The sequence below is a fragment of the Onychostruthus taczanowskii genome, unplaced genomic scaffold (genome assembly GCF_017590055.1).
Source record: "Onychostruthus taczanowskii isolate IOZ18803 unplaced genomic scaffold, ASM1759005v1 scaffold112, whole genome shotgun sequence".
NCBI classification, from domain to species: domain Eukaryota; kingdom Metazoa; phylum Chordata; class Aves; order Passeriformes; family Passeridae; genus Onychostruthus; species Onychostruthus taczanowskii.
This window is the reverse complement of record NW_024497852.1, coordinates 726,226-747,442: the sequence shown is the minus strand read 5'-3', so window position 1 is coordinate 747,442 and position 21,217 is coordinate 726,226. Positions and strand designations below refer to the sequence as shown.

At 52.2% G+C, this 21,217-nt stretch overlaps 2 protein-coding genes and 1 long non-coding RNA gene across 6 annotated transcripts; 2 read left to right on the top strand and 1 right to left on the bottom strand.

Moving 5' to 3' along the window:
- The first annotated feature begins 461 nt into the window (after nucleotides 1-461).
- On the top strand, nucleotides 462-6,551 carry DAPK3 (death associated protein kinase 3). Of its 2 annotated transcripts, none has more exons than XM_041424841.1 (9): nucleotides 462-599; nucleotides 1,285-1,430; nucleotides 2,610-2,970; nucleotides 4,267-4,396; nucleotides 4,549-4,597; nucleotides 4,701-4,727; nucleotides 4,827-4,979; nucleotides 5,398-5,443; nucleotides 5,584-6,551. In XM_041424841.1, the coding sequence occupies exons 2-9, from the start codon at nucleotides 1,369-1,371 to the stop codon at nucleotides 6,124-6,126; spliced, it is 1,371 nt and encodes a 456-aa protein (XP_041280775.1). In that variant the 5' UTR covers nucleotides 462-599; nucleotides 1,285-1,368; the 3' UTR covers nucleotides 6,127-6,551. The 2 variants fall into 2 exon arrangements, with proteins under 2 accessions (XP_041280775.1, XP_041280785.1); XM_041424851.1 differs by lacking the exon at nucleotides 462-599 and adding an exon at nucleotides 601-630.
- Nucleotides 6,552-8,602: 2,051 nt separating this feature from the next.
- NMRK2 (nicotinamide riboside kinase 2) lies at nucleotides 8,603-15,256 on the bottom strand. Its single transcript, XM_041424961.1, has 8 exons — nucleotides 15,071-15,256; nucleotides 12,623-12,713; nucleotides 11,441-11,489; nucleotides 11,065-11,236; nucleotides 10,143-10,214; nucleotides 9,553-9,659; nucleotides 9,096-9,181; nucleotides 8,603-9,011 (listed from the first exon to the last, which is right to left on the bottom strand). Exons 1-7 carry the CDS (start codon nucleotides 15,094-15,096, stop codon nucleotides 9,099-9,101), a joined length of 600 nt encoding a protein of 199 aa, XP_041280895.1. The 5' UTR covers nucleotides 15,097-15,256; the 3' UTR covers nucleotides 8,603-9,011; nucleotides 9,096-9,098.
- A 1,881-nt stretch (nucleotides 15,257-17,137) lies between these two features.
- Nucleotides 17,138-20,849, top strand: LOC121346856. 3 transcript variants are annotated; one of them, XR_005954133.1, is made up of 3 exons: nucleotides 17,138-17,188; nucleotides 17,374-17,541; nucleotides 19,035-19,978. It is a non-coding gene; the product is annotated as an uncharacterized LOC121346856 (long non-coding RNA). The 3 variants fall into 3 exon arrangements; XR_005954130.1 differs by lacking the exon at nucleotides 17,138-17,188 and adding an exon at nucleotides 20,697-20,849 and having other exon boundaries at nucleotides 17,251-17,541; nucleotides 19,035-19,166; XR_005954129.1 differs by lacking the exon at nucleotides 17,138-17,188 and having other exon boundaries at nucleotides 17,251-17,541.
- Nucleotides 20,850-21,217: the final 368 nt, after the last annotated feature.

Below are 21,217 nucleotides of genomic sequence, written 5' to 3'. Positions count from 1 at the left end.
CATCCGCGAACAGGGGGCGGGGCTTCTGGCAGAGTGGGCGGGGCTTGGGAGTATGGGCCGCTGGCCCTTGGACACGAACGCCGGCCCTTTTCCCTGGGAAACAAAACTCTCAGGGCAGGCTCCTGATGTCAGTTTGCAGGAGGCACTTGGCACTGTCAAACCAGCCACACTTGCCTGTGGTGGCACCTTGCGTCTGGGAGGTATCCTGCAATGTTGGAATTTCTGCCGGCAGCTGGCACTCCGGGCCGGCGGGCCCTGGACACGAACGCCGGCCCTTTTCCCTGGGAAACAAAACTCTCAGGGCAGGCTCCTGATGTCAGTTTGCAGGAGGCACTTGGCACTGTCAAACCAGCCACACTTGCGTGTGGTGGCACCTTCCATGCGGGAGGAGCCCCGCGCCGCTCGGAGCCCCGGCCGCCGCCGGCGCCCTCAGGACGCTCGGAGCCCTCAGGACGCTCGGAGCCCTCAGGACGCTCGGAGCCCTCAGGACGCGGCCGTGTGGGCGGGGCTCCGTGCGCAGCGCGGCGCGGTTTGTGCTGAGGGGGCGGGGCCTGCTGTGCTGGAATGTGGCGGCGGCGGCGCGGGCGGCGGCGGCCCAGGTCGGGGAACGGGGGCCGGTTCTAATGAGGGGTCTGAGAGGGGCGATGTGGGGCCGGGAGGGGCTGTGCGGGTGGCAGAGTGGTGATGGAGGGAGGCTGGGTGCGGTGAGGAGGGAGGGATCGCTTGGGGAGCCGTGTGGGGGGTTGAGGCCTGTGGGGTGGGGTGGGGAAGGAAAGGGGCGGCGGTGGGTGTGCGGCCTGTGGGGCCGGGAGGTGCTGTGGGTCGGGATTGGGAGCGGCCGTGGGGTTCGGGGGGGATGGAAAAGGAGGGGGAGGGATTATGATGGGGAGGGGTTGAGGGCTGTGGGTGTGAGAGGGGCCCTGGGGAATTGGAGCGGGGAGGGGCAGGGAGGGGATGTGCAGGGATTGGGAACAGAGTGGGTGTGGGGTCTGTGAGGGATTGGGGGGGCTGTGGGGCAGGGAGGGGATGTGCAGGGTTGGGATAGAAGGGGAAGTGGGCCAGGAAAGGGATGAGCAGGATTGGGTGGACAGCGGGTGTGGGGCCTGTGGAGCAGGGAGAGGCTGTGGCCCCCTCCCCTTCTCTATCTGGTTTTTGGGGAGTGGTGAGACCGGGGGGCATCCCCGGGACTAGCCCGGGTCTGTGCATCCCCGGGGACTCGGGGTGCCTGCGCTGGGTGCTGGTGTGAGCTCCCGGGACACAGCCCCCCTTTTCCCGGTGCCACAGGTGCTGACCCCCGGCTGCTCCCCGCCCCTGACATCCAGCGCTGGCAGCAGCGGGGCGGCTCCCGCTCCGGAGGGCCCCGCAGCCATGTCCACCTTCCGCCAGGAGAGCGTGGAGGACTTCTATGAGATGGGGGAGGAGCTGGGCAGGTGAGGGACATCCCGCTGCCTTCTGGGGGGGCTTCCGTGGCTGCACCCCCTGCCAGGAGCTTCACTGGATCCGCTGCTGCATCCCCCGTGCTGTCCTGTGCCCCCTCTGGAGGCAGCGGGGCCAGCGCTGTGCAGAGTCGGGCACCTCTGGCAGATAGAGATTTTTTAAAAAGCGTTAATTAGCGTTGTTCCCGGCGGAGCTCCGGTCCGGGGCCGGCGGCTTCCGGCCCTCCTCGGTGCCTGCGCCTGGCCCGGCGCCTGTGGGAGGATCCAGGCTGACTCAGAGCCCGCAGATGGGATTTAATCAGCCGGGATGCAGAGGCGGCGCTCGGGGAGCTGCCTCGGGATCCTCCAGCCCTGGGAGGAGCTTGGGAGCAGCTTGGGATCTTCCAGCGCTGCCTCGGCCGCGCCAGCCCCGCGCCGTGGCTCCTCCTCGGGCACTTGGGCAGCAAAAGCGTTTGGCGTCACTTAAGTGGTTTTCTTTTTTTTTCAAAGCAGAGGAACTTCCAGGAGTTGCTCCAGGTTCTTTTGCCTCCCTGTGGCTGTGGTTGTTTGCGAGCCATGGGGAGGGATGTAGTGCCCGTGGCAGGACCCCCCTCTGCCCCCCAGGGCTGTGTAAAGCCCCACGGCCATGATCCAGGGCTGTATAAAGGATTCTCCCTGGCCATGATTCAGGGATGTATAAAGGATTCTCCCCGGCCATGATTCAGAGATTTATAAAGGTATAAAGGATTCTCCCTGGCCATGATTCAGGGATGTATAAAGGTGTGAAGGAGGCTCAGGTCCAGGTGCAGTTGCTCTGATTTCAGCCATTTCCCCTCCACCTGCATTCTCCAGCAGGGCTTTAGGGTCTCCCACGGCTCTGGGATTTGCTCCTGGGAGCTCCAGGCTGGGAAGTGGGGGCTGATGGGGGCATCTCCCAGGCTGGGTGATCACAGCAGCACCTGAACGGCACAGGGAGGATCTGCAGCTGCCACATTCCTGGGAGGAATTCCCTTCCTCCTGGGAGGAATTCCCTTCCTCCACCCTGGCTGGTGCCGGGGCGTGCAAAGCCCGGGAGCGGGCGGGCATCACCAGATCCCACTCCTGGCATTCCTGGGGGGCAAAACTGCGTCCTGCAGCCCCCATCCTGGAGCTGCTTGCAGCCAGGACATGCTCTCCTCCTCCCTCACCCCTCAGCGGGCAGTTCGCCATCGTGCGGAAGTGCCGGGAGAGGAAGACGGGCCTGGAGTACGCGGCCAAGTTCATCAAGAAGCGGCGGCTGTCGTCCAGCCGCAGGGGCGTGAGCCGCGAGGAGATCGAGCGCGAGGTGGACATCCTGCGCGAGATCCAGCACCCCAACATCATCACCCTGCACGACATCTTCGAGAACAAGACCGACGTGGTGCTCATCCTGGAGCTGGTGTCCGGAGGGGAGCTCTTCGATTTCCTGGCCGAGAAGGAATCCCTGACGGAGGAGGAGGCCACGCAGTTCCTCAAGCAGATCCTGGACGGGGTGCACTACCTGCACTCCAAACGCATCGCCCACTTCGACTTGAAGGTGAGCTCTGGGGGATACACGCCACTGGGAGCAGGGATGAGCCCCCAGGTGAGCTCTGGGGGATACACGCCACTGGGAGCAGGGATGAGCCCCCAGGTGAGCTCTGGGGGATACACGCCACTGGGAGCAGGGATGAGCCCCCAGGTGAGCTCTGGGGGATACACGCCACTGGGAGCAGGGATGAGCCCCCAGGTGAGCTCTGGGGGATACACGCCACTGGGAGCAGGGATGAGCCCCCAGGTGAGCTCTGGGGGATACACGCCACTGGGAGCAGGGATGAGCCCCCAGGTGAGCTCTGGGGGATACACGCCACTGGGAGCAGGGATGAGCCCCCAGGTGAGCTCTGGGGGATACACGCCACTGGGAGCAGGGATGAGCCCCCAGGTGAGCTCTGGGGGATACACGCCACTGGGAGCAGGGATGAGCCCCCAGGTGAGCTCTGGGGGATACACGCCACTGGGAGCAGGGATGAGCCCCCAGGTGAGCTCTGGGGGATACACGCCACTGGGAGCAGGGATGAGCCCCCAGGTGAGCTCTGGGGGATACACGCCACTGGGAGCAGGGATGAGCCCCCAGGTGAGCTCTGGGGGATACACGCCACTGGGAGCAGGGATGAGCCCCCAGGTGAGCTCTGGGGGATACACGCCACTGGGAGCAGGGATGAGCCCCCAGGTGAGCTCTGGGGGATACACGCCACTGGGAGCAGGGATGAGCCCCCAGGTGAGCTCTGGGGGATACACGCCACTGGGAGCAGGGATGAGCCCCCAGGTGAGCTCTGGGGGATACACGCCACTGGGAGCAGGGATGAGCCCCCAGGTGAGCTCTGGGGGATACACGCCACTGGGAGCAGGGATGAGCCCCCAGGTGAGCTCTGGGGGATACACGCCACTGGGAGCAGGGATGAGCCCCCAGGTGAGCTCTGGGGGATACACGCCACTGGGAGCAGGGATGAGCCCCCAGGTGAGCTCTGGGGGATACACGCCACTGGGAGCAGGGATGAGCCCCCAGGTGAGCTCTGGGGGATACACGCCACTGGGAGCAGGGATGAGCCCCCAGGTGGGCTCTGGGGGATACAGACACCCCGTGTTCAGCACTGGAAGCAGGGATAAACTCCCAGGTGGGGTCTGGAGATCAGTGCTGAGGAGTGGAGGTCAGTGCACTCCTGCAGAGCAGTGGGGCTGGTGCTTGGGATCTCTCCCAGCTTGATCCCCTCATCCTCTCCTCTGGAATGAAGAGCCCAGTGCAGTTCCCCCAGGCTGGTGTGTAGGGACAGACCCAGCTCCTCTCCCCCCACAGCCAGAGAACATCATGCTGCTGGACAAGAACGTGCCAAACCCTCGCATCAAACTCATTGACTTTGGGATTGCCCACAAGATCGAGGCTGGGAATGAGTTCAAGAATATCTTTGGGACCCCAGAGTTTGTAGGTGAGCATTCCTGGGGGCTCCTCGGGGTACTGAGAGCTTTGGATTAATCCTGGAGAGACAGCCAGCACTCCAGTGCTGCTGCCAGGATGTGTCCAGGGGGCCAGGCTTCCTTCCCCCACAATAAATCCATTTCCTCCCCTTTTCTCCTAAAGCCCCAGAAATTGTGAACTACGAGCCCCTGGGGCTGGAGGCTGACATGTGGTGAGTGATTCCCCTCCCAAGCCCCTTCCCGTGGCTCCAGCAGCCAATCCCCTCGTGCCAAAAGCTCTGTGTGACTTCATCCTCCTCTCCCTCTCTCTTCCAGGAGCATCGGGGTCATCACCTACATCCTGTGAGTATAAGGCAGCTCTGGAGGGGACAGGGCTGCAGGATGAGCCCCCCACCTCGGCCTGGAGCCTTTTTGGGGTGTCCCAACCCACTCTCTCCTCAGGCTGAGCGGAGCCTCCCCGTTCCTGGGGGAGACAAAGCAGGAGACACTGACCAACATCTCTGCTGTCAACTATGACTTCGATGAGGAATATTTCAGCAACACCAGCGAGCTGGCCAAGGACTTCATCCGCCGCCTGCTCGTCAAGGACCCCAAGTGAGGGACAGGGAGCAGAGCTGGGGGTTCCTCTGGGACAGGGGACAGTCCCCCCTGCCCAGCCAGCTCCCTCTCTCCTGCCTGCGCCAGGGTGGGGTGAATTCTGGCATCACCCCGAGGGTGCAGTAGCTCCACTGGGGTTTGGGAGGGTTTGAGCTGGGCCCCAGAGCTCACAGCTTGGGAAGGAGCAGCGGGGTCAGGAGGTTCCCACAGGATCCTCTGCCTGTGTTTCTCTTGGGAGGCAGTTTGAGGGGTTGGGGGCTGCATGCAGCTTCTGTCTGGGGGGCCCTGAGTGCAGTGAGTTTGTCCAGGCTCAGACCCCAAAGGCAATCACAGGATCCAAGCTGCTTTTCCAGGGCTTTAACAGGGAAAGGGGAGCAAAGCCTGTGCCCTGATGCCAGCCTTGCTGTGTTTGCAGGAAGCGAATGACCATCGCCCAGAGCCTGGAGCACCCTTGGATTAAGGTGAGGAGTTAAAGAATTGGCACTTTTTGGGTGCCTGACCCCCCGAGGCCGGGGCTCTGCTGCTCCCCCAGCCCTGTGGGGGTCGGTTTGGTGTCACGGCCTGCGGGTGGGTGCTGCAGCCACAACTGTCCCTGCCACAGGTGATCAAGAGGAGGAACGTCCGCAACGAGGACAGCTGCAAGAAGCCCGAGCGGCGCCGGCTGAAGACCACGCGCCTGAAGGAGTACACCATCAAATCCCACTCCAGCATGCCCCCCAACAACACCTACATCAACTTCGAGCGCTTCTCCAAGGTCATGGAGGAGGTGGCTGCGGCCGAGGAGAGCCTCCGAGAGCTGGAGAGGAACAAGAAGTCCTTCCAGGAGGACATCGAGGCGCTGCTGTCCATCTACGAGGAGAAGGAGTCGTGGTACAAAGAGGAGAACGAGAGCATCAGCCAGGACCTGCGGCAGATCCGGCAGGAGCTGCAGAAGACGGAGGCGCTGAAGAAGCAGGCGCAGGAGGAGACCAAGAGCGTGGTGCAGGCCGCCAACGGGCTCAAGCGGCGCTACCGCAAGCTGGAGAACCGCTACGAGGCCCTGGCCAAGCAGGTGGCCTCGGAGATGAAGTTCGTGCAGGAGCTGGTGTGGTCCATCGAGCGGGAGAAGCTGCAGAGCAGCGAGGGCGACGGCAGCATCCGCTAACCCGGCCGGGCCCGGGGGGCTCCGCGGCCCCCGGGGAGTGGGGGGTGCTTGTGCCTCCCTGGAGCCCCCACCTCGGGGGGCCGGGGCCGTGCCACCCCGGGGCTCGGCTTCCCGCCCAGCTCGTGTCCCTGCGCTCCCCGTCACCGCTGCCGTGCTCCGGGACGTTTGTCCCCCGCTGTCACCCGGGTCCCCGAGCTGCCCCAGTGCTCCCCCAGTGGGGGGGTTGGTGGGCACAGCTCCCCTCTACGCTGCAGCAGCAGCCATGCATGGGCTGGGACCAAGGACTGATCCCTGCGTGGCCTCACAGTCTGCAGCCCCCCGGAGGCCCCTGCGCCCCGCGTTGCCCCCAGGGTGCCGCGCCCCTTGTCCCCCTGTCCCAGCCCTGGCTCCCCCTTTTCCCAGAATAAAGGTTTCTGTGTAGTGGGGTGGCAGCCTCGGCTCCTGCCATGGCGGGACGGGGCTTGGGAGGGAGGTAAGGATGTGCCCCGTGGTGACAGCTCCCCCACTGTGCTCCCATTCCAAAGGGACTTCCTTAATTTTGGGGGGAAAAATGCTTTTTTTCCTTAGGAGACCCCGTGCTGGTGGGTGAGCTCGCTGTGGGCATGGAGGGAGGTCTAGGGGTGGTTTGTGGGATGTTCCCAGGCTGGGGGGAGCCCCCAGCTCCTCTTGCCTGAGATCCCTCACTCCTGGGGACAGGGGGAGCCAGGTCCCAAAGTGCCACATTCCAGAGAACACCAGAGCAGGGAGCACGTTTCCCCTGGGAGCACCACGGGCTTTCCTGCCTGTGGCCCCCCTCTGGAGCCAAGATCCAGCAGAATTTGATCCGGGGGAATCACCAGCCAAATGCCAGAGCATGGCAGGCGTCCCCCTGGCTGGCAGGGCGGGTTCAGCTCCAGGCCCTGGGGATTTGCTCCATTTGGGATTTATTTGTTGCTCTCCTGTGGCTCCCTGGGGGTCAGGGGGGCTGCCCCACGTCCCTGTCCCCGCTGACGTTCCATCAGCTGTAGGTTTCACTCCCATGCATGGGACAGGTGGATAATTTAATCTGCCCTGGTGTTCCCTGCCAAGGCACTTGGCTCCCACGGGAGGTGGCGTGACTGGGGCTGTCCCAGTGTCCAGCACGGGCTCAGGCCACGTGAGGGGACAGCGGGGGGCTCGGAGCCCTCAGGGTGCCCCATCCTGGCACTGTGTGTGGATTTGGTGCAGCCCCAGCTCAGCTGGCACAGGCAGTGGGTGAAAGGATGTATGGAAATCCTATAGGCCCGGCTGTTCCCAAAGGTCACATAGTGAGAAACCTTTCCTGGGTTCTCTTCCTGCCGAGGGTTTGGGTTTCACACTCCCAAAAGGCTCTTGGAAGTGGCTGGTCATTCACCCCAGCCTCAGAGCAGCAGGGGATCTCTCACGTGGATGCACGAAATGACACAAAAGTAGCTCTAAAAAAGCCAAATTTGGGGTGTGATTCATGATTTGATGAGTTCTCCTAATCCTGAAGCTGTAGGAACTCGTGTTGGGAAGGAAGGGCTGTGCTGCCCGGGGGTTCCAGTGCTGTGAGGTCAGCAGGATGTTCTGCTCCAGCCCCCTCTCAGCAGCTGGAGCTGCCTTTCCCGTGACATTCCCTTCTCTGTGGACAGAGACACCAAAATGCCTTTTTTGGGCTCCCATTTCTGCTTCCCAGAGTTTGGCAGGAGGTGGGAGTGAAGGCTTTTCCCTTATAAGTCTTCACAAACCCCAAAGGCTTTTGCACAGCTTAAACCAACCCGTGCAGGCACAGGGAGATCCCACGGCTGCATCCCCTGGGATCTGCTGTTCCTGCCAGAGCTGAGCTGTGGGCAGTGCTCCCCAGGGTGGCAGCTCACAGCAGGGTGTCCCTGCCCGGGGATGGTGCCATCAGAGAGGGGTGGGTGTCCCCAGGAGCCACAGCTCTTTCTGCCCGTGGCATCCCTGCCCAGGACAACTGGGAACTCATGGGAGTGGGACAAGGACAAGGAGATGGATCTGGCTCCCATCAGGCTGCTGCAAGCCCCTCCTCGGTGGGTTTTTGGGTGGCTCCTCATTAACTAAAATTAAATTAATTAAAAGCAGCTGCTTTTCCAGAGCAGTTTCTAATTCAGGCCCCAAAATCTTGGGAAGGACCCCCCCAGCCAAGTTATTTCAGAGCCTGAGAGCTGCCAGTGCTGATCCCCCAGGTTTTGTATGGGCAGCTCCACAGGCACTGAGGGATGGCACTGCCCTCTCAGGCTGAAATTTGGAAGCTGTTTTAGCTTTAATGCTTCAAATGGTTCCTAGGGAAGCACAGCTCTCATTCCCTGAGAAATCCCCTCAGTTCACTCATGGATCTGAGTTCACAAACTGAGCCGTTCCCCCCGGGGCTGTGTGAGCACCAAGCCCAAGCAGTGACACGTGGAGGGAGCTTTGAGGCCACCCAGGGCTGCAATTTCAAACACCCAGGACAGAGAGGCTGCTGTTGTCTTTTGGATGAGCTTCATACCCATTTTTATTGCAATAAAGCTGAGTGATGAATTCAATCAGGACCTCAGAAGGAGACTGAAGTGGATTTTTACTGAGTTGATGTTACAAACAAGCCTTGCATGAAGCATTTGTGTCTGCAGGAGCTCTCTCCTTTTCCCAGCACAGCTCTACTTGCTCTGCTATAAAAATGCTGTTTCCAGCTTCTCTGTAAGCCAGTGGAATATAAAAGAATTAAAAAATAAACCCCACCGAGGCGATCCTGTCCACGTGGTGGGAATAAGTTATCCTCAATTTCAATTATATACAGAAGGGACTTGCCAAGGGCAGTGGGAGAGGAGTTCACACCAATTCCCATTCCCACTTCCAAGTATTATTTACATCACACTGTACACGGATCTTTGGGATCCTCCCAGACCCTGGAAAGGAGGAAGGGAAAAAGGGTGAGCTCCAAGCTGTTCCCAGCACAGTCCCTCATCTTCCACCCTCTGGAGTTCAGTTACCTGTCAGCAATTTAGGAGCTTGTTGTGAATATCTTCAAAGACTTGGTTGTAGAGGTCATCCCTGGACTTCAGGCCATCTAAATAAACTGGGAGAGAAAAGGGGGAGTCAGGCTGGGCTTCCCATCAGAATAAGATTTTGGGAGATTAATTTTTAAATATTTCATATTTTATTGACCCAAAGGACAGCTTGTTTTTCTATTGGAAAAACAGAAGCATCCTGAAAATACAACTTGAACTTTTTCATCCCCTCTGAGTCCTTAGTAGTACAAAGCAAAAGGGAATAATTTCTTAGCTCTAAAACTGCCAGTATTTATCCAAAGTAGGCCAGGATTACAACTTGGGAGTAAAAATATCACCCTGCATCATCACAGTGGAAGCTTCCTCGGATGAAATCACCCAATTCCTTAAATTCCAAGGCCAAGGCTGAAGGATTTGTGCTTGGGGAAGGAAGACTCACCCACATCCACACCAGAGTCCTCCATCTCCTTCCTGTGTTTGAGGTACATGGGCCAGACGTGGCCGTCGAAGAGGCCGGGGGGGTCGGGCACGGTGTAATTCCGTGTGCTGCAGTAAAAGCATGGAGAAGGAATGTCAGGGAGGTGCTGAGCTTCAGGCTGGCTGTTAGAAAATAAATTCTCATGGGGAGGATTGTGAAGGATCAGCACAGGCTGCCCAGGGCAGTGGTGGAGCCCCCGTGCCTGTGTTTGGAAGGGAGGGATGTGGCACTTGGGGACGTGGTTGGGGTGAAGGGTTCATGGCTGGACTCCATCTCAGAGATCCTCTCCAAGCCCAGCCTGTCATTCCAAGCTGACCACATCAAAGTCCCTTCCTCCCCTTCTGGCCAAACTTCCCACTCTGATCCAACTCATCCCAGACCCTGGCAGAGCTGGAGCAGCCTGGGGTGTGGAAGGTGTCCCTGCCACGGCAGGGCTGGGAGGGGGTGACCTTTAAGGTCCTTCCAACCCCAAGCACTCCCTGATTCCACGACTAAAAGCAATGTGAAGGACAGGAGGGAGGGACTGGAGGCACACCCAGGAATGTTCTCACCTCCTCCTCCTCTTGCACTCGTGGTAGGGCACTGCCAGGTAGTAGCGAAGGTCAAAGAGCTCGATCAGAGGTCTGGGGAGGGGACAAGGACACAACGTGCAGATGTCACTTTTAATGACAGCAGAAAGCATGAAATCACCCCAGACACCACAGAAATCTCTCTGCCTCTATGGGATTTGTGTCTGTTGAAGACAACCCAGGGGTAAATGCTTCCCTCACGGGTTTGTTAACTCAAAACCACAGAAAGTTTCTTTCTGAAGGTCAGAAAGGCCCAGGCAGGGACTGTTCCCACCCAAACACCTGCCACTGCTCCTGAGGGGGATCAGAGGGGATCCTGTGGAGGATCAGGCACTGGGCTGGGAACCCTGGCTCTTCCTAGACCACTCCAAAATCAGTTTGCAGCAAAATCTGGGACAGGGCAACTCCTCAGCTCACGTTCATGGAAGCGGCCAAGGCCAGGCTGGATGGGCTTTAGGGTCCCTTCCAAACCCTTCTGGGATTCCATGGTCCTCCACAAAAACCCAGGGAGTTTCTCTGCCACAGCTTGCTCCTCTCACTAAGCTCAGCGTAGCCAGTGCTAAGCAAGCACAGGAGAGAACTGTTCCTAAATTCCAGGAGAGATCCCAGGCAGTGAATGGATTATTGCCCTCTTCTCACCGAGGTGGGGGGACGAGGGGAAGCCTGCACCCCTCTGCCAGCAAAAATCCTGCTCTGAAACTCCCCTGGAGCTCAAGGCTCTGCCCTAAATTCATCTCACTTCTACATTTAGGAGCTAATTTTACATTTTTCAGCAGGAAACTCTCCGGGGTGAGAATTCCGAGCAAGGCAGGAAAGGGAAATTAGTAAAAAGGAGTTTTGAGCTCTGGCACGAGGGATTTAAGGATCTTCCCTGGCAAACCATGAAGAGTTCTCCAAACCTTACTTGTAATTATAAAGCAGGAAGCCTTCAATGACCAATACATGGATATCTTGGGAGGTTGGCTCTCTAGAGCCAGGTGTGACATTCACCCCGTGCGAACGGGCAAACTTCACTGGGTTCTCAATCCAGGCCCGCACTGTGCTCACCATTGCCTCCATATCCAGGGAATCCAACACTAGTCAGGAGAAAGGGGGTGGGTGGGAAAAAGGGACACCATCAAACACCATCAAACACCACGGGCTCCAAAGTATAAAGCAGATTGAGCTCGGTAAAGTTACAGTTAAGGAAATTTACTGTTAAAGCTTTTAATAACAAAAAAAGAAATACTTAGGAAAAAAGAATATACATTACTGCATCCTATAGGGAACACTGCTCTTACCATCCCACTGCTTAAAGCCGTCTTCCCCGACTTCTATTTGATCTTGTGGCTGAAATATAGTGAGCAATAAAACATTGCTGCAACCTCAGCGGGATCAGCTCCCTCCGGCGCCACCGGCACCTGGCCACTCCTGCACCACGCTCCACCCCTGGGCACTGCACCGCGGCCCCGCCCAGGCTGCAGGAACGTTCACTCCCCCAGCCTGCCCCGACCCCAAGAGCTCTGCCAAGTTCCCTGGGCTCACTCACACCACTCTGGATAAAGGTTTTGATGGTAAACACCCGATACTTTGTTTTGTTAGTTGGTAAAATGCGACAGGGTGTTGTTTGTAAATCGACGTATAGGGGGTTTTAAAGTGCAGGTACAGTTAAGTAAGTGCTAGAATGTACATTTTTTTAATAGAATAGGTATTTGGACTCCTCTAATGAAAATGCAGGTGGGTATAGTAGCACTTTGCTTTCCTCATGTTGGCATTCACTCAGAAGAGAAGTTACAGATTTTTATGGACAATCAAACAATGCCTCCCTCAAGGGCTCCTAAGTGACCAAAGACTGAGCACACGGTGCTGGGGCTGGAGCACTTCATGTTCTGGGGATGACAACTTCATGTTTTGGGGATGACCCACAACTGCTCCAAGTCCATTCCTGCATCTCTTGGACTTGCACGTGTGGACAGCTCCAGGGATGTCATCATTCCCATGAAATGTGCAGGGTTTAGGAACACTCTGCACTCCCAGGCAGAAGGCAGTGCAAGTCTTCTGCATTCATCTCTGCAATATTTTAACTGGGCTCTGGTACAGATCTATCAAAGTTCCCCCATAAAACCCCCCTTCCACATTTAAACCAGCATAGAGGTGCTTAAATCCTAAAGCATCATTTAGCAGTCTCATTCTTAATTTAATAAAATAACGTGGGAAATCCCAGCATGGAGAAAATCGTTCATGCAGAGCACAGTAAACAACCTCTGCCTGAAATCAGTACTAAATTTAAATCTGTTGTTAACACTTAAAGGCTCCTGTGGCATTTGTAAAGGTCAGGAACTTCCCACCTGTCCAGTCATTTAAAAATCAAATATATATATATATAAAAACCCCCACAAAACCAGAAAGCTTGTGGCTCCTAAGCTGTCAAAGCTGACTTGCCCTGCATGTACATTTAACGCTGCAAGGAAGAGGAGACTCACCTTGAAGAAATCATCCTGATGGACCACGCAGCAGTTGGGGAGCGCCTTGACGAGCCTGTTGGTCAGGGTGGTTTTGCCACCGTTGGTGACCCTGCACGGAGCGGGGCGACACAGAGGTGGAAAAATCGCATTAGAACCGGTCTGGGAGCCACGGGGACCCGCGGCGGGACAGGCACCGCCGAGGGAGCCGGGCCCTGAGGGAGCCGAGCCCCTGAGGGAGCCGGGAACTGACCCTGAGGGGACCCGGGAATTGACCCTGAGGGACCCGAGCCCCTGAGGGACCCGGGAATTGACCCTGAGGGACCCGAGCCCCTGAGGGACCCGGGAATTGACCCTGAGGGGACCCGAGCCCCTGAGGGACCCGGGAATTGACCCAGAGGGATCCGAGCCCCTGAGGGATCCGAACCCAGCAGCGGGAGCCCCTGAGGGACCCGGGAATTGACCCTGAGGGAGCCGAGCCCCTGAGGGGACCCAGGAATTGACCCTGAGGGATCCGAGCCCCTGAGGGGACCCGGGAATTGACCCTGAGGGAGCCGAGCCCCTGAGGGAGCCGAGCCCCTGAGGGGACCCGGGAATTGACCCTGAGGGAGCCAAGCCCCTGAGGGAGCCGGGAATTGACCCTGAGGGATCCGAACCCCGCCCAGCAGCGGGAGCCCCTGAGGGGACACAGGCACTGACCCTGAGGGATCCCGAACCCCTGAGGGGACCCAGGCACTGACCCTGAGGGACCCGAGCCCCTGAGGGGACCCAGGCACGGACTCTGAAGGATCCGAGCCCCTGAGGGGACCCCGACATTGACCCTGAGGGTCCCCAACCCCTCCCCGTTTGAATTTCCCGCCCCTCCAGCGCCGCTCGCCGATTGGCTGCGACCACCCCCAGCCCCGCCTTTTCCCCGGCTGCCGATTGGCCGTCACCGCCCCTTCGCGGTCGTGCCCCCTTCCAGCGCCCCGCGCGCGCGCTTCGGCCGCGTGTAACGGCCCGCGCCGCTTCCCGCGCGCGCGCAACCGCGGCGCTGAGGGGGGAGCGCGCGCGCGGGGCCGCCATGGCCGCTCCCTCACAGCTGGGACTCCTGAGGGGGCGCGGGGCCGCCATGGCCGGTCCCTCACAGCTGGGACTCCTGAGGGGGCGCGGGGCCGCCATGGCCGGTCCCTCACAGCCCGGGGGCCCTGAGGGAAAGCGGGGCCGCCATGGCCGGTCCCTCACAGCCCGGACTCCTGAGGGGGCGCGGGGCCGCCATGGCCGGTCCCTCACGGCCCGGACCCTGAGGGAGATGGAGCGGCCGAGCCGCCCTCGCTCCCTCATACGCCCCATAACCCGTTTAATGAAAAAGCCCTGAATATTCCTCCTTTTTTTTTTCTTTAAATCCCATGGCTGTATAAATCCCTCGGTCGCATATTATTATTAATGTATTATCATTCTAATAACCCGTATTACTGTTCCATTTCCGGAACTCTCCCGCCGCACTCTCACCCCCTCCCAGCAAGAGCACAACTTCAATCCTGCTTTTTAAAATCAAAAGCAATGCCCTTTATACACCACCAACCCATTTTAATAGAAACGGGATTTTTCCCCCCTCTTCGTCTTGCAGAGAAAACTTTAAAAGAATTTTCTTGGTCTATCTGGCCTCTAAATTTACTTGAGAGAGTGTTTTTTGCCATCTCAGCATCCCTCCTCTTAAAGCTATAAAAGGATATAAAACTGTGGATAAAAGTATCTCAACAAATATATAAACGTGTACGTATATAATTTGCATATATAAATATATATATAACACAAATTAGTATATAAAATGTAAAGTGTATGAAAGGATGTGCTGCCCTGCAAAACTCCGTTGAAGCAGCATCCATCCTTTCAATCTTATTAAATATATAATAAATTAAAAAAGATATATCAAGTAAAAGTACATCTAAAAGTATATATTAAAGAATATATAAAAGTGGATGTTACCCTGCTGTATTTAAGCATCACGAATTAACACTCATCAAGTTGCATCATCTCTCAAATCCTACATCCCGAATATTTAAAAGGATATAAAACTGTGGATAAAAGTATCTCAACAAATATATAAACGTGTACGTATATAATTTGCATATATAAATATATATATAACACAAATTAGTATATAAAATGTAAAGTGTATGAAAGGATGTGCTGCCCTGCAAAACTCCGTTGAAGCAGCATCCATCCTTTCAATCTTATTAAATATATAATAAATTAAAAAGATATATCAAGTAAAAGTACATCTAAAAGTATATATTGATATCTATTAAAGAATGTATAAAAGTGGATGTTACCCTGCTGTATTTAAGCATCACGAATTAACACTCATCAAGTTGCATCATCTCTCAAATCCTACATCCCGAATATTATTTTATAACCAGATGAACAACCCCCAAAAATTCAAGCAGGAAAAACCATAAAATAAACCAGATTTTAGCAGGGACTTACCCTCCGATGCCTATAATATATTTCATTTTGCCGAGTCGCCTCTTGAGCCGGAATGTGGCGAGAGAGGAGGAAAAAAAACCCCAAAAAAACAAAAAAAAAAGAACTTTTTCTTTTTTTGAGCGGAACAAAAACCCCGCTGTCCCTGTTCCTTTTTTTCCCCGGGTTGTGCTCTGCCTCGCCGAGCCTTTCATTGAGGAAAAGGCGTTTTTGGGGAGGATTTATAGCGCCGTGTCCCCGCCCCGAGGAGCCCTGTGACCGTCATGAGCCGCGGTGTCACCCTTGGGGCAGGGCGGCGAGCTCAATGTCACTTTTGGGGAGTTTAACCCCTCAATGCCATTTTTTGGGGGGGTTCGACCCCTCAATGTCACTTTTTCTGGGGGGTTTAACCCTCAATGTCACTTTTGGAGGGGTTCAACCCCTCAATGTCATTTTTTGGGGGGGTTCGACCCCTCAATGTCACACTTTGGGGGGGGTTCAACCCCTCAATATCACTTTTTGGGGGGTTTAACCCTCAATGTCACTTTTGGGGGGTTTAACCCCTCAATGTCACTTTTGGGGGAGTTTAACCCCTCAATGTCATTTTTGGGGGGGTTCGACCCCTCAATGTCACTTTTGGGGGGGTTCGACCCCTCAATGTCACACTTTGGGGGGGGTTCAACCCCTCAATATCACTTTTGGGGGGGTTTAACCCTCAATGTCACTTTTGGAGGGGTTTAACCCCTCAATGTCACTTTTGGGGAATTTAACCCCTCAATGTCATATTTTGGGGGGGTTCAACCCCTCAATGTCACACTTTGGGGGTGTTTAACCCTTCAATGTCACTTTTTGGACAGTTTCAACTCAATATTGTCACTTTTTGGGGGGGTTCGACCCCTCAATGTCACTTTTTTGAGGGGGTTCGACCCCTCAATGTCACTTTTTGGGGGGTTCAACCCCTCAATGTCACTTTTTGGGAGGGTTCAACCCCTCAATGTCACATTTTGTGGGGCTTCAACGTCTCAATGTCACATTTTGAACAGTTTCAACTCAATATTGTCACTTTTTGGGGGGGGTTAACCCCTCAATGTCACTTTTTGGGGGGGGTTAACCCCTCAATGTCACTTTTTGGGGGGGGTTAACCCCTCAATGTCACTTTTTGGGGGGGGTTAACCCCTCAATGTCACTTTTTGGGGGGGGTTAACCCCTCAATGTCACTTTTTGGGGGAGTTTCAGCCCCTCAATGTCACTTTTTGTGGGGCTTCAACGTCTCAGTGTCACATTTTGGACACTTTCAATTCAGTATTGTCACATTTTGGGGGAGTTTAAATGCCCAATGTCACTTTTTTTGGGGGGGGGTTTAACCCCTCAATGTCACATTTTGAACAGTTTCAACTCAATATTGTCACATTTTGGGGGAGTTTCAGCCCCTCAGTGTCACTTTTTGGGGGGGGTTTAACCCCTCAATGTCACATTTTGAACAGTTTCAACTCAATATTGTCTCTTTTTGGGGGGGTTCAACCCCTCAGTGTCACTTTTTGGGGGGGGTTTAACCCTCCAGTGTCACATTTTTGGGTGATTTAACCCCAAATGTCCCATTTTAGTGGGGGTTAACCCCTCAGTGTCACTTTTTGGGCAGTTTCAACCTGTCAACGTCACATTTTAGCATATTTTAACCTCCAAACATCACATTTTGGGGGGGTTCAGCCCACCCCCGAGTGCCACATTTTGGGGGCTTTTCAACCCACCCTTCAGCGTCCCATTTTTGGGGGTTTCAACCCCCCAGAACCCCAATTTAGAACCCTTTCACCCAACCCTTCGAGTCACACTTTGTGCTGCTCCAACCCTCAAATCCCACATATTTTGGGGTGGAATAAACCCTTCAACCCCCCCAAAAATCACATTTTTTCTTGCAATTCCACCCATTTGAGGGGAATTTCAGCCCACCCTGCCAGCTCCCGTTTTTGGGGGGCTCACCCACCCCCACGTCACCCTGCACCTGTCCCTCTCCCTCGCTGGCCTCATCACCGTGGTGGCCAAAAATAACTTTTTGGCCAGCTCTTCCTTTTCCTAAATTAGTCATGAGGCAGGTGGAAATGTCACCCTGCCACCATCCCGGGGAGCCACAGAGGAAATAATTAAGTCGGGATTTTTTTTTTTTTTTCCTTGCTCTCTCCCCTCCTTTATTCCCCAATCCCCCTCCCCAAAAAAAAATCTGATTATTTGAAACTCATCGAGGGGAAGGAATTTTTCTCTAAACTCCTAGAAAATAAAAAAAAAAGGGGAATTAAATGTTAATTTTTTTTAATTTTTATTTTCCTTTTCAGTCGAGCTGTTCAGAGGAAGGAACGAGGAGTGAATCTTCCGGAATGTCTCTTGACAAGGAATTTTTGGAACAGTTTATTTTTTGTAAATAGACCCAAATTCCTAAACTATTATCTCTCCAGAGAGCCTCCTCCTCCCTGGTTAACTCACATAAAAGAAGGCTTTTTAAGGTAAGTTAACTCCACACCTTGTGAAACCTGGGCTTTAATTTGAATTATTCCAGATGTTCCTTCATTGGGGTTCTGGGAGCAATGCCAGGCTTTTCAACATTATTTTTTGATGTTTATAATGTGCATTTTTAAATAATATCTTGCCTTGTTCTTCCTTTTTTATAAAACCACAGTGTGGCAGGATTAAAAGGTCGCTGTTAAAACTATCAAAGGGATGGTAAAAAAAACAGTAACACCAAATTTGGGTATTTGGGGTCCTGTTTGACATTTTTGCCTTGGAGCCTTCAGCTTTTGCAGTGTAAAATCCAAATATCCAGGATTCCATGGGAAGTTTTGGAAGGAATATACATATTATATATATATATATATATACACATATTATATATATATATACATATTATATATATATATACATATTTTATATACACACACACATATATACATATATTTTATATACATATTTATTTTTATAGACATTTATTTTATATATATATATTTATTTATATATTTATATATATATTTATATATATATTTGTATATATATTTATATATATATATATACTTAAATATATACATAAACTAAAAAAAAAAATCTAAAATTTTGTATATATATATATATATATATATATATATATGTATATATGTTTTGGGTTTGGGTTTTTTTGCATCTTCTTTGCCTCATTCCACCCCATGGCACCATCCCACTCCTTCTTCATATCCCCATTATTTTCGTTATTTCCCTCTAATTATGTTTGACACCATTAACTTTTATTCAGGCCTGCTCCTGAGCTGTGTTTGATTTTAATTTCTCTCTTTCGGGCCTGAAGAAGAGGTTTGTGGCCTCAAACTTCCTTTGTCTCAGCTCAGCTGTGTCCGTTGAGCTAAAATAAAAATAAAAATGTTATTTTTCTCCTCAAAGCTGTTCCTGCTCCTCAGCCACCAGGCCAGGTGCTCAAATGAGCTGCTCATGAATAAACATGAGCTGCAAATTAGGGCAATTTTAACTGGCAGAGGTCAAGGTTCTGGAGGTTTTGCAGGGAGGAAATTGAAGGCAAGAAAAGAAATCAGGTTTAAGGTAGAACCTGGTGAATTTATGGGTGGGAATACAGCAAATGAGCTTTTCCAGTGTTCCCATTGTTCTTATTATGAGGGGAAATATTATTCAATAATAAATAATATCATTAAATAATAAATATTACATAATGCTAGAAGAAAAAAGATATAATATATATAAAGTCTGAGGGGTGCAAAACAATAGTTTAGTTATTATATATAATATATATAATATATAAAAGGTATATAATATATAAAATATTGTATATGATAGATTATATAAATAATATCATATATATAATATATTATAGGTTTCTATTATAAAATAATATAATATATAATATATTATTATGTAGCCTATATTATAAATAATATAATAATATTGTTAAATAATAAATATTAATAAATACTTTGATTCTTCTTTGCACTTTCCCCATCAGTTCCAAGGTAAAATGATAATTCCAGAGAACTCTGGAGCTTGGATTCCTGAATTTGATCAACCCCAGGGAAGTTGAATTTCCAGCCCTGCTTGGTCCTTGCAGGGTGTCCCCACATCACCCCCTGGAATTAAGGTAAAAAAATGAAAAATTGTCCTCAAATTAGCTCCTACTCAAAATTTTTATGCCTTTTATTGCTGTTCTCACCCACCCCTGAGCCAGGAATAATTTTACTGCGTTTGACCTCACGAGAAGGGAAAAAGAACCCAAAAATCTCCAAAATTGTATCAAAGTTCCGAGTTCTGCTCCAGTTCTCTTCCCTCTGCTAATCCAAATATTTCTGGAAAATTCCATCCCAGCGAGGGAAATTTGTGTTTTGCCCAGTTGGATTTGCCTGCAGGGACGTGGCTGGTGAGGATTTTACTTCTGGAAAATAAAAAAAAAAAGAGATTTTGGCCAAAGCTGTATGAAAAGAAACAGTGAATTTTTGGTGTATCAGAAGGAGCAGTGAATTTTTGGTGTATCAGACGACACAGTGAATTTTTGGTGTATCAAAAGACACAGTGAATTTTTGGTGTATCAAAAGGCACAGTGAGTTTTTGGTGTATGAAAAGAAACAGTGAATTTTTGGTGTATCAGAAGGAGCAGTGAATTTTTGGTGTATGAAAAGAAACAGTGAATTTTTGGTGTATGAAAAGAAACAGTGAATTTTTGGTGTATGAAAAGAAGCAGTGAATTTTTGGTGTATGAAAAGAAACAGTGAATTTTTGGTGTATGAAAAGACACAGTGAATTTTTGGTGTATGAAAAGACACAGTGAATTTTTGGTGTATCAAAAGGAGCAGTGAATTTTTGGTGTATCAGAAGACACAGTGAATTTTTGGTGTATGAAAAGACACAGTGAATTTTTGGTGTATCAGAAGACACAGTGAATTTTTGGTGTTGGAAGCAGACCACAATCAGGGTGGGAGCAGCAGGGCTGGATTGTTTGGGATCAGGGAATCAGAGCAGTGTCCCGTTATCTCCACAAGGAATTTCAACATTTCTGTTTCTTCTGGGAACGGGAGGCTTGGAGGACACAGCAACCAGCTGTGGCTGCTCTTGGGGTTTTTTGGAGCTCAAACCTCATTCCTGTCAGTGTAAAATTCATTTTTTCTCGGTGGAAAAGCTCCTTTAAAAGTTCTTTTTCCTCAGTGTAAAAGCTCATTTAAAAGCTCCTTTCCCTCAGTGTAAAAGCTCATTTAAAAGTTCCTTTTCCTCAGTGTAAAAGCTCATTTAAATCTCCTTTCCCTCAGTGTAAAAGCTCATTTAAAAGCTCCTTTCCCTCAGTGTAAAAGCTCATTTAAAAGTTCCTTTTCCTCAGTGTAAAAGCTCATTTAAATCTCCTTTCCCTCAGTGTAAAAGCTCATTTAAAAGCTCCTTTTCCTCACTGTAAAAGCTCATTTTTCTTCAGTGTAAAGGCTCATTTCTCCTCATTTAAAAGCTCCCTTCTTCTCAGTGTAAGGCTTATTTCTCCTCATCTAAAAGCTCATTTCTCCTTGCTGTAAAACCTCACTTCTCAGTGTAAAATCTCCTTTTCCTCTGTACAAAATCTCATTTTTAAACTTTCTTTCCCCAGCCCCTCAGTGCTCCCCTTTCCCCAGTTTTTTTTTTTTTTTTTTTTTAGGGTTGATTTTTCTCTCTCTCCTGTACCTGCTCACACCCCAGCCATGCTGGGAACTGGAATTCACCCTCATAGCTCGAATTCCCAAATTCCTGCCTGCCCTGGGAGCTGCTGCTGCCCTGGAGGTGCCTGCCTGTATTTGGAGATTTCCTTCCTTCCTTCAAAAATATCAAATACCACGATGAGTTATGCAAATGGCAGTGCTCAGAAATGCTTTTTTTAGCCCCCTTTTCTGGCGAGCTGCTTGTGGGTCATCTGAAACTTCCTTTTTTTGGGGTTTGTTTGTGGCAGAGATAAGTTTTATCTGCCTGACACTTTACTCATACAAATGCCATTCACCAGGGAGTCTGAATCAAAGACAGGCAATGTTCCCTCTCCAAAAGTTATTTTTAGAGTACTAATGTTTACTGAGAGCTCGCATTAATATTCTTTGTTCAAACTTAGCTAAATTTAGCAGCAGGCAGTTTAATAATCCTGGAGCCACGGGGGCATCATTCCCCTGGGATTGGTGAGTTCCTGGGTGC

Excerpts from the sequence above, each read along its gene's own strand:
- NMRK2 (XM_041424961.1), bottom strand. The coding sequence starts at position 15,096 with ATGAAATATATTATAGGCATCGGAGG. Across the intron at positions 11,490-12,622 it reads ATCAGGATGATTTCTTCAAG|CCACAAGATCAAATAGAAGT; the intron begins GTGAGTCTCCTC and ends ACTATATTTCAG. Across the intron at positions 9,182-9,552 it reads GGACTCTGGTGTGGATGTGG|TTTATTTAGATGGCCTGAAG; the intron begins GTGAGTCTTCCT and ends TTTCTCTCCCAG.
- DAPK3 (XM_041424841.1), top strand. The coding sequence starts at position 1,369 with ATGTCCACCTTCCGCCAGGAGAGCGTGGAGGACTTCTATGAGATGGGG. Across the intron at positions 4,598-4,700 it reads GGGCTGGAGGCTGACATGTG|GAGCATCGGGGTCATCACCT; the intron begins GTGAGTGATTCC and ends TCTCTCTTCCAG. Across the intron at positions 4,980-5,397 it reads CTGCTCGTCAAGGACCCCAA|GAAGCGAATGACCATCGCCC; the intron begins GTGAGGGACAGG and ends CTGTGTTTGCAG.